General features: G+C 41.5%; 1 protein-coding gene across 2 annotated transcripts in view; it reads left to right on the top strand.

The window, feature by feature from the left end:
• CACNA2D4 (calcium voltage-gated channel auxiliary subunit alpha2delta 4) overlaps positions 1–12,268 on the top strand; it is a 215,143-nt gene that overhangs the window by 197,728 nt on the left and 5,147 nt on the right. For both annotated transcript variants that reach the window (XM_067469273.1, XM_067469272.1), the window contains 2 exons: positions 5,256–5,373; positions 11,056–11,171. In XM_067469273.1, the coding sequence (XP_067325374.1) occupies positions 5,256–5,373; positions 11,056–11,171 (234 nt within the window). The remainder of the gene's footprint in view (positions 1–5,255; positions 5,374–11,055; positions 11,172–12,268) is intronic.

Here is a 12,268-nt window from a genome sequence, read left to right as displayed (position 1 = left end):
ATTATAATTGTTCAGACAGAAACAGATGTAACTTTGCTTAATGATCAGGCAACTGCTCAGGTTTTGGTATACGTACAACAAACAAATATTGGAATATTTATTGATCCAGGTATGACCTTGAAATAAGGAGGCATATACTTGCAGGGCTGTATATGTTGCATGTAGAAAGAACAGCAAAGCGTGGGCTTCTTCCACACAGATCTTATTAAAATGAACGAATGTTACATAGCAGCGGAAGGTTGTTCTCCATATGAACTCAGGTAATGTAAATATGGATAATGCAAATTGAATGTAGGTAGAGATACTCTGCTAAAATGAACACATAAGTAAAGGTTTCCCCTTGACGTTAAGTCTAGTTGTGTCCAACTCTGGGTGTTGGTGCTCATCTCCATTTCTAAGCCGAAGAGTCGGCGTTGTCCACAGACACCTCCAAGGTCATGTGGCCCTTACCTTCCCGTCAGAGCAGTTCCTATTGATCTACTCACATTTGCATGTTTTTGAACTGTTAGGTTGGCAGAAGCTGGGGTTAACAGTGGGAGCTTACCTCTCACAAATTTAGAAAAGAAACAATGCTGTGATTACATGTTGTGCAATTCTCTCCAGGGTTAATTCTACTTACTAGGTGCTGCTCTGAAAATATCAGGAATGTGAGCATTCAGCTCAGAAAGGGCATTCTTGTACTTTCTATAGGTATAAATTATAAATTGAAATCAATCAGTCAATTGAATGTATGTCCAGGTTTCCCTTAGGAAGAATGAAGAATCATTGAAGCATTTCTTGACTAGGGATAAAGGCCCTATGTTGTTGAAGGCTTTCATGGCTGGAATCACTTGGTTGCTGTGAGTTTTCTTCTGGAACATGGCCATACATCCCGGAAAACTCACAACAACCTAGATATGAAGGCCCTTTCTCAACAACAGCAATTACAAAGGTTTCTTTGGTTATCATTACACTAAAAATCACCATATTATTTTTGATCAACGGGATTCATTGTATTATCGAAGGCTTTCATGGCTGGAATCACTAGGTTCTTGTAGGTTTTTTTGGGCTATAGGGCCATGTTCTAGAGGCATTTCTCCTGACGTTTCGCCTGCATCTATGGCAAGCATCCTCAGAGGTAGTGAGGTCTGCTGGAAATGGGGAAAAGGGGGTTTATATATCTGTGGAATGACTGGGGTGGGGCAAAGAGCTCTCTGCTGAAGCTAGGTGTGAATGTTTCAGCTGACCACCTTCATTAGCATTTGAAGGCTTGGCTGAGCCTGGGAAAATGTTCTGTTGAGAGGTGTTAAGATGTGCCTGGTTGTTTCCTCTCTGCTGTTTTGCTGTAGTAATTTTAGAGTTTTTTAATACTGGTAGCCAGATTTTATTCATTTTCATGGTGTCCTCCTTTCTGTTGAAATTGTCCACATGCTTGTGGATTTCAATCGCCATGAAATGACCATGAAAATGAATAAAATCTGGCTACCAGTATTAAAAAACTCTTAAAAGGTGGTCTTTTGCTTCCTTTTGGTGCTCTTACTCCAGCATAATGTTAACAGCCGTCTCTAGAGAGAAGCTGAGGCATGGAGTGGAAATCCTGCGCTCTATCTGTTGTGATGGCAGCCCTGCCTCATAGCCCATCATTAGCAGCTGAATGAATTCCTTCCAACTCTTCAGGCTCAATGGTGTGCACTCTTGTCATTGCCGTTACTGTGTACGAGGAACTCCTCGGTCTGTTTGGGGGGAAATTACCTCTGCTCCAGTTAAAAAGTGGTTAGAGGGCAGAGAAAAATGATCTTGCATAAAATCAATCTCTATCACTTTAAAAGCATATGTGTCTGGAGCACAATACTTGAATGAAATAGCCAGGATCCTCTCTGTCTTCTACGCCTTTACCTTTGCAAAGAATTCGTGAAGAGGGGAGATATTTTTTTTCCTCCTTCTGCCAATCTGGACATCAATTGTTCCAAAAACTCCTCACAATAAAACAATTGTTTCAAAATGAATATGGTGAATGTACATATATCTTAACTAGCAATAATGATGATTAGGGTTTTTGGAAAATGTTCTGGTTGAAGTGGTTGGTATTGATAGTGCTGCTTCCTATGTGCAAATTACAAAAATTACCAATGCTACAAGGGAAAAGTCTGGGGATCCAGCTGAATAGTTATGAGGGTTGGCTGTGTTTGTGCAGAAAATGAGTTCCACAAAATCTGAACTGAACATACAGCTCAATCTGAATACAACCCATCATTCATAATTAAGGAGTTAATGAGCTAGGATCCCCCAGGTTCTGTGTAACTATGAACTCAATAGGTAAATGTTAGCAAAATAACCATAATTATAAAAGAGGGATGGAAAATGTCCTGGTGGCAGAGTCAGGTCTCAAAAATCTCTTTTTTATTGCACAGAAGACTTGAAATGAAACTTTAGGGAAAAGGTACTGTTTATAACACTAACTGCTGTGTAAAGATAGCCTGCCTTCTTCCTTCCCATTTTAAAGACTGAAATAGAGAAGTTACTATATAATTGTGCTGTAGGGAGATTTGGTTTAAAATGTTATGAAATTTTAGTAGTGTAAAAAGTAGAGTGAGTAAAAGGGAAGTGAAGACTAAGGCAGGAAATAGAAGTCAGAGGATGAGCTGATAGTTTGGCTTCGAATGATCATTTCTTTCAAGTATAAAGGGTTGAAAGATTCGAATTAAGACCAAAGCAACACGCTTGTGTGCTAGCAGGTGGGGCAGAATAATTTCTGTGAAATTTGAAACAGGGTAGATTCTAATAGTGAGCATCTACAATGTGAAATCTAGCAGAATTAGGACAATATTATCTTCATTTCCATTGTCACTCTGTCTGGTCCTCCATAACTATCACTATTGTGGATTGTTGTAGGTTTATTCGGGCTATATGGCCATGGTCTAGAAGCATTCTCTCCTGACGTTCACCTGCATCTATGCCAAGCATCTTCCGAGGTAGTGAGGTCTGTTGGATCTAGGAAAATTGGGTTTATGTATCTGTTGTCCTAATTTTCCTAGTTCCAACAGACCTCACTACCTCTGAGGATGCTTGCCATAGATGCAGGCGAAATGTCAGGAGAGAATGCCTCTAGAACATGGCCATATAGCCCAAAAAAACCTACAACAACCCAGTGATTCCAGCCATGAAAGCCTTCGACAATGCATTATCACTATTGTGTCAGGAAATCCTCCAGAGCCAGTTGTGGGTGGAAGGGCTAAAGGAGAAGTAATTCTGTGTTTTCAATATCAGCATTAGTTAGCTAATAGATGTATTATTTGAAAAAGATTGTATGTATATCTACAAAGTACTGCCTTGAGAATAGAATTATGGATGACCCTTGCACCACGAGGAACCTCAGTCATTTGGATGTATTGTCAAAGGTTTTCATGGACAGAATCATTGGGTTGTTGTAGGTTTTTCGGGCTATATGGCCATGTTCTAGAAGCATTCTCTCCTGACGTTTCGCCTGCATCTGTGGTAGGCATCCTCACAATCTCTGAGGATGCCTACCGCAGATGCAGGTGAAACATCAGGAGAGAATGCATCTAGAACATGGCCATACAGCTCAAAAAACCTACAACAACCCAATTATTTGGATGTTAAGGCCATTGTTTTCATGTTACCTGTGATAGGCAACTGCTTCCTAATGTTTACTCTCCAATGGAAGTAAAGGAGGTATAGAATTTTACAGTTTCCACAAGTTGTGCAACAAGATGGCAGAATATCAACATTTATGAAAACCAAGGGCTTAGATTAGTCTAGACCAACACTTCCTAGCCTTTGGTCCTCTAGGTGTTTGGACTTCAACACCCAGAAATCCCAGCCAGCTGACCAGCTGTTAGGAATTGTGGGAGCTGAAGTCCAAAACACCTGCAGGACCAAAGTTTGTACTCAGTTTGTACTCGGTTGTACTCAGACATGTAGGTTCACTCTCTTGTTGGCACTACAGCTCCTAAACAGTGGTTTTGGAGTAGTCATTCTCTCACAGTCTAATCTACCTGATGGGATTTGTTGTGAGAATCAAAAATGTGCTTAATCTGGTATCATTTATTACAGCAATTCTGCTTGTTTAAGAGTGCACTGTGTTTAAATTATCCAGCATTTCATTTGCCCTTCTCAGAGAGAGGTGGAGACCCTGAGGAATACGAGTATTTGTTGTACTATACTTCCCATCATTTTTTATCACTGGCCAGTCTGACTGGGTCTGATGGGAGTTATAATCACAAGCTTCCCGCCCCATTGCATAGGGTTAGGCTCTTACACTTCTGAATTTGCAATTTCTAAAACAGAGAGATTTCTAGTAAGTCCAGTCGTGCCTGACTCTGGAAGTTGGTGCTCATCTCCATTTCTAAGCTGAAGAGCCGGCGTTGTCCATAGACACCTCCAAGGTCATGTGGCCAGCATGACTGCATGGAGCATTATTACCTTCCCACTGGAGCGGTACCTATTGATCTTCTCACATTTGCATGTTTTTAAACTGCTAGGTTATTTATTATTTATTTTATTTATTATATTTATATACTACTCTCAGCCCAGAGGCGACTCGGAGCGGTTCACAAATTGGCAACAATTGGATGCCATAAAACTTATAACAAATAAAAGCAATAATAAAATTCAGTTAATACAATAGCATATGATATAAAAATATAAAAACCGTACAAAGCCTTAAAACGATATCATGAGCGTCTCTATGTCAAATCATAGGTTGGCACAATTAGGAGCATATATAAAAAAAATAGCTCATCTTAAAGATGCTGATACATTTCTTTGTTTCAGCCTCTCTCCTTAGTAGAATTAGCATCATTTTACTAAAATTTGGAACTGTGATAGTCTTTTTCCCCTTCCCCTTTGCAACCATAGTTATGAAGCTAGAGGAAATTTCCTTTGATGAAAAGGGAACCCTTTTCCACATTTAGACAATATGCTTCTTTAATTGATACTGAATTTTCACTTGTCCGAGCTTTTAGTTGTAACCTCACATGTAGTGACTTTCTAGAAATGGAAATCTTGTCACAGGTAGCTCCTTATATTCCCTTTTTGCCTGGAGTGGAGAGGGTCCACAGTCATGTTTCCAGGACATCCTCATAGACTGGTTCTTTTGCGCCACCCAGTGGCTTCTAAAATCCATGCGCTTTGTTTTGGAGGTCAGTTACCTTCTGCTGCCTTTTTACATCTCCCCTGCCTCCAATCTGTCTCAAGTCCCAGCTATATCACTTGTCTGATTTTTTTTCCACTCTGCCTCTTTTTTTCTGTTGCAGCTCACAAGCATAAGAAACATGACATGCTGCAGCCTTGTGATACAGAATACCCCGTGTTTGTGTACGAACCTGCAATCCAAGAAACGAATGGGATCATTGATTGTGGAGGATGTCAGAAGTAAGAAATGTGCTGCCTCCCCGCTCCTCACTCTTTCCTCTTGAGTGTCCCAGGTTAATTTGCTTTGAAAACTGGCAAACTATCCCTTGTAATCTGATCCAAAACATCCCATTCCTGTCCACTTCAATGTGGTCATCCCAGTATTGCAATGTTTTTATGTTCTATTTCTTGTTTTGGTGGTCATCTCCATTTCTAAGCCGAAGATGTCTGGCTTTACCCATTTATGTCTGGCTTTACCCATTCCATGTTCCTATATGTTATGCAGTTTCTGACTTTTCTTTAGTCTCTGAGCATGTCGACTGATTAATGCCTTTTCAGCTTGAGTCCAGTTAGCCAAAACACTACTTGCATTTGTCCTTTGCTGTATTTCACTGTGTGTGTGCCACGGTGGCGCAGTGGGTTAAACCCCTGTGCCAGCAGGACTGAAGACCGACAGGTCGCAGGTTCGAAGCCAGGGAGAGGCGGATGAGCTCCCTCTATCAGCTCCAGCTCCTCATGCGGGGACATGAGAGAAGCCTCCCACAAGGATGATAAAAACATCAAATCATCCAGGCGTCCCCTGGGCAACGTTCTTGCAGACGGCCAATTCTCTCACACCAGGAGTCACTCCTGACACAACCAAAAAAACAAAAACAAAAAAAAACAAAAAAAACTGTGTGCCTTCTAGCACTATCTCTTGTTTCATTTTGGATTGTTGCATTATAGGGCTTTCATGGTAAAAGACATTCAAAAAGAGTTTTCCATTCCTGCTTCTGCAGTATTAAATGTTAGCTATGGTGCCACTGCCATTGTAGAATCATAGAATCATAGAGTTGGAAGAGACCTCATGGGCCATCCAGTCCAACCCCCTGCCAAGAAGCAGGAATATTGCATTCAACGCACCCTCGACAGATGACCATCCAGACCCTGTTTAAATCCTCCAAAAAGGAGCCTCCACTACACTCTGGGGCAGAGAGTTCCACTGCTGAACAGCTCTCACAGTCAGGAAGTTCTTCCTAATGTTCAGATGGAATCTCCTTTGTTGTGGTTTGAAGCCATTGCTCCATGCCGTAGTGGAGCCCCCGGTGGCGCAGTGGGTTAAACCCCTATGCTGGCAGGACTGAAGACCGACAGGTCGAAGGTTCGAAGCCAGGGAGAGGCAGATGAGTTCCCTCTATCAGCTCCAGCTCCTCATGTGGGGACATGAGAGAAGCCTCCCACAAGGATGATAAAAACATCAAATCATCCAGGCAACGTCCCCCGGGCAACATCCTTGCAGACGGCCAATTCTCTCACACCAGAATCAACTTGCAGTTTCTCAAGTTGCTCCTGACACAACACAAAAATGCCGTAGTGTCTAGGGCAGAAGAGAACAAGCTCGCTCCCTCCTCTCTATGACTTCCCCTCACATATTTATACATGGCCATCATGTCTCCTCTCAGCCTTCTCTTCTACAGGCTAAACATGCCCAGCTCTTTAAGACGCTCCTCATAGGATTTGTTCTTCAGATCTCTCAGAGATCCATCAATTTCACCCCCAACTAATGCTGATGCTCATACATTTAGCAAAACCCATCTCACATAGGAGACCCTACCAATAGCACTTAGTACGACACAACTATTTGAACAACCTTACCCAATGAGATCTCCTTAAAATACCTCTAACTCTGTTTGGACAGGGGCCTTATATGCTCTGTCTTGTGCCTTTTGCCATTCACCGTTTTTATAAATGATTTTGGGAAAGTGGTATTAGGAATGCTTGTCAAATTTCGAAAATATATTATATCAAGACAAATATCTTACATCACAAACAAGATAATCAAAATTCAGAATGATCTCAAGAGCCTGGAAAACTGCATTTAAACAAAAAATGAAAGTAAACAAAGATAAATTGGTTTGGTAAATAATTAGAAGATGTAGTTCATGTTCATGAAGGATCTATATATCTGAGTAAATTACAAGCTGTGAGCTTGTTTAGGAAGTTAATGTAAATTTGGATTTTTGTAAACAGAAGCATAACGTCCCAATCACACATAGGAAAGTTTGTGTACTAATCAGGCTATATTCAGTGCACTGTTGTCCTATTCATCCCTGGTACCTTTCAAGAATAATATTGAAGGTGTCCTACAAGGTATTCTTGAAAGTGCTGGATATATTAAACCTGGGGGGGGGGGGGGGGGGGGGAGAGAGAGAGAGAGATTAAGGGGTGAAAAAAGATTGGTCTTCAAATACCTAAGATTTGTTCATGGAAATGTTTTAATGTTGATATTATTTATCATGTCAGAAGTGAATTGAGAATGCAGAAAAACCACAAACAAAGTTTTAAATTTTCTTTGACCAGAAGCTGGCCACTCCAGGTGTTTCTGGTGTAGCTGTGTGAAGGTCCTCCACTGTGCATGTGGCAGGGCTCAGGCTGTGTTGTAGTAGGTGGTCTGTGGTTTTCTCTTCTTCACACTCTCATGTCATGGACACACTTTGTAGCCCCATTTCTTAATGTTAGCTCTGCATCTCGTGGTGCCAGAGCACAGTCTGTTCAGTGCCTTCCAAGTAGCCCAGTCTTCTGTGTGCCCAGGAGGGAGTTTCTCATTTGGTATCAGCCACTGATTGAGATTCTGGGTTCTAACCTGCCACTTTTGGACTCTCGTTTGCTGAGGTGTTCCTGCAAGTATCTCTGTAGATCTTAGGAAGCTGTTTCTTGACTTAAGCCATTGGCATGCTGGCTGATATCTGAACAGAGGAGGGGCTGGACATGTCAACGCTTGATCCTTTCATTACAGACTCCTACTTACCAATGGATGTCCGGTGGTGCAATACTGGCTAAACAGTATAATTTCTCCAGTGGTATAGAGTGTTGGAGATAGTGATAGTCACAACATTATAACCACTATCATGTTGATAGTGACAACATTATAACCACTGGATGGAAATCATAGAAAAGCAGATTTTCAAAAGAGTTAGTTGTAACAGCAATGAAGCCGACTACACCAGGAGATGATCGCCTCTCTATCACTTGAAGGATTGAGCAAGGACTATCTGGTTATGTTGAGGGGGTGTCAGAGCTGTATGCTGCACCCCAAATTAGGCACAGAGCAGGGGGTACACTTTCATCTCATAATACATATCAAGAATTCCACATGTTATCATGACACATTTCTTCTAAATATAGTCTCCACTTAAATTCTTTTTAGAAAATTCCAGTAACACAGACGATGTTCCTAGCCATACCAAGCTGGCACATCAAGTTGCAAAGTCTGTTGGAATGAATGAAACCTACAAAAAGAGTAATGCAAAAAACTGGAAAGGTGGTGCCAAATATACATATCAAGCTAGCACCCTCCCTTAGCTTTTCGGGGGACTTCAGTGCATGATGTACTCATCACCAAAGGGTTCCCACAAGAGGGCAGCAAAACACCATTGCAATCTCTGGCTGCCAGAAATAGCAGAGATCTGACACGTCCTCTGTATTTCTGTTATCGAAACATCAGGTACACTTTCCGCTTTGTGGTGCATTAAGTGAGAAAATAACTCAAAGTAACTATGCAGCAAAAAAGGCAATTCAGTACAACAAAAGCACATGAGCCCAGGGCTCAGACACACTGTATGCCACTCATAGCCTTCTGGCCCTAGCAATTGCAACAGCTTAAAATAGAGATGAACCCTTTGCACTGTAATCCATACTTAGTCAACCCACTTCACCCTCAGACCAAATACTGTTTGGATGCTTTTTGGCTTTCAGTGGAAAGGACACTGAAGTCAGAGTACACTGGATGCTATAATCGTGCTTTGAATGTAGCTCCTCTTCTGTAGATTGACTCATTACTTTTTATATCCTTCCTTTTCCCCAAGGCGCTCAACTCATGGTACAAGGCTCTTTCTACTTCTCCATTGTATCTCTACAACAACCCTGTGAATTTCAATGATTCAGAGCCAATATCCAGGAGTCAAAATATCATTTATTAGCATAGGGGACTTCAATATGTGTCTCCTCAATCCAAGCCTTGCGTACTAAGCATTAGACCATGCTGACTGTATATAATTTAGCAGGGTTGACCATCCATATGTGTGATTTAATATACAGATACATGTACAGATCTGTATATATTTATCTTAGGGACACGCTTGGAATATACAGTCTGCCATGAGCCACTTACATGGGCACATAGAGACAGGCCTGGCCATCTTTTTACCCATTACTGTGTATGCTGATCAGGCCTGCTGATGATGGAGTGACCTGGAGATCTCTCATTCATCTAGTCCCTAGAAGTCGAAGGCCACTAGACAGCAATTAACAAAGTATGTATGGATCACCTTGCTTATAATACTAAATCTATTGATTGCAAACACACTTTTAAGCCATAGTCAACGAAATACATGCACACATGCGGTGCACACAGAAATATATAATTTATAAAGATGTATCACAGAGTCAGCTGCATACAGTCTACCATATTACCTGGGACTATGATTTTACAAAAACTATCCAGGCACTCCTAGAAAACTGCAACTTCTATGTGGAGTTTCAAAGCAGGAAAAGTAGATGGAGAAGGCCAAATAATGTTTACCTCAAGGCAGCGTTCTTGCACCGACCTTGTTTAACATCTTTACTAACAATCAGCCACAGCCACCACTCACAAAGAGTTTTATACATGCTGACGACCTCGGTCTAACAACACAAGCAAAATAAGTTGAAACAGTTGAAAACCAACTTACTAAAATAACTAAAATAATAAAATAATAAAATTACAAAAATAACCACTTGAAGCCCAACCCTGCCAAGACACAAGTGTGTGCTTTCCACCTACGTAACTGTGAAGCCAACAGGAAATTAAGTTACCTGAGAAGGCCGAGAGCTCAAACACTTCCCATCCTAAATATCTCAGCATCACCTTAGATCAAACACAAACATTTAGGAAACACTGTGCAAACACCAAGCACAAAGTAGCTGCATGGAATAACATTTTGTGGAAACCGCATGGAGTGCAGACCCAAAATTAATAAGAACATCAGCCCTGGCCTTGTCTTACTCAACCGCTGAATATGCCTGCCCTATCTGGCGCAAGTCTGCCCACACGAAGCATGTGAATATAGCACTGAACGAAACATGTAGAATAATCACAAGATGTCTTAAACCTTAAATTGCTGCCAACTGTGAGAGAAATAAGGTTGAACACAGAAAGCCTTCCATTGCATGGCTGTCAGCCTCCTCCCAGTAGACTCAGATCAAAGAAAGGTTTCATGAGATCCATTACTCCTCTTAATATTCCTTAAGCAATAGAAAGAATATCCCTGTGGGCAGCAAAATCAGGCAATTCCAACTGGATGGCCCCCAAAAAGGTCTTCCTCCAAGGGCAAACCAAGAATGGGCAACGTGGAAGTCCCTGAACAGACTCAGAAGTGGTGTTGGGAGATCAAAAGACAACCTGGCTTAATGGCACTATCTAGAAGAATCTTCCACCTTGTGTGACTGTGGAGCAGAACAAACGACTCAGCATCTGTATGCATGTTTACAATGCCCTGCCTCACGCACAGAGGTAGAACTGTTTAAAGCTACAGAAAATGCGGTCGCTGTTGCCCGTTTTTGGTCTAAAATTTAGCCGCTTGTGTTCCTTCTATTTCATCTGGTGGGGAGGGAAGTGCAAAAACATGTTTTATCTGTTTCCATACAATACCTTGTCTAAATGGGGGCACTTTCTTACCCTTACAGGATGTTTGTAGTGCAGCAAATTATAAACAGCAACCTCCTGTTCCTGGTTACCGATGCTGTTTGTGACTGCAGCATCTTCCCGCCAGTTCTTCTGCTCCCTAAAGAAGTCAAATATATCCTTTTGTTTGCAAAGGCTGTGCTGAACTCTATAGCTGTTTGGCTTTTAAGTTCTCAAATGTCAATAGATTTAGAAACAGAGTTGGCTCTTAGAGGAAGTGAGAGTACAACACATTTTCTAGTGAAAAGCATGACATAGCCGTTGTTTTGCAAGTGTTTGCTGTTACTGAATGTTGTTTAAATATGCATAGGTAACTTTGTTGACCATAAGAGAGATTCCAAATTCTATGTTGTAGTTTCTTCATTAGGTAGGCCAACCAGAAGTTCACAAAAGTCTTGGTGCTAGCCTTTGAAACCAAGTTCTTTCGCCAGGTAAAGATGTTGTTTTAAATATCATACAGGAAAAGGAGGGAAGAGTAAAAAGTCACAGTATACATCTTGTTTGAGATCCCGAATGGAACATGTAGCTTTGATTCTCCAGCTATGGATCCATCTCTTGATCTAACCGTTCCCAAATCCACCTTAAAAGCCAGGCAGCGATACCAACTGAAGTACTTCTACAATGCCGTTAAGTGCAGCACTGAAGGAAGAGGAGGATGGAGAGAATGATCATGATATTCAATGTATTGTCGAAGGCTTCCATGACCGGAATCACTGGGTTGTTGTAGGTTTTTTCAGGCTATATGGCCATGGTCTTAGAGGCATTCTCACCTGACGTTTCACCTGCATCTATGGCAAGCATCTCACTACCTCTCACTACCTCTGAGGATGCTTGCCATAGATGCAGGCGAAACGTCAGGAGATAATGCCTCTAGACCATGGCCATATAGCCCGAAAAAACCTACAACAACCTATCATGATATTTATTTCTTACCCGTTTCTTACTGTGGATCGAGGTATGAAACAACGGATTAAAATTCGTGATGCGTCTTTCCTCTTCCCCTTCCAGCAAGCAATGGTGCAACAAACAGAGGTCGAGACCCCTGCAGGGTCCTGGCAAACTACTCCTGACACTTAAAATCACTGATGACATTACCCTTCAATGCTGGAAGCATCATCCTTCAATGCACCCATTCACCAGCACTGAACTGTTTGGTGTGCTCTCTTGATTTTAAAGTAGTTTTCAGGAGGCATTAATAATAGTGGCAATGTGTTG

This window comes from Anolis sagrei, chromosome 5 (assembly GCF_037176765.1).
Source record: "Anolis sagrei isolate rAnoSag1 chromosome 5, rAnoSag1.mat, whole genome shotgun sequence".
In the NCBI taxonomy this organism is placed as follows: Eukaryota; Metazoa; Chordata; class Lepidosauria; order Squamata; family Dactyloidae; genus Anolis; species Anolis sagrei.
Note: the sequence above shows the minus strand (reverse complement) of the source record. Positions and strands in the feature narration are given on the sequence as shown.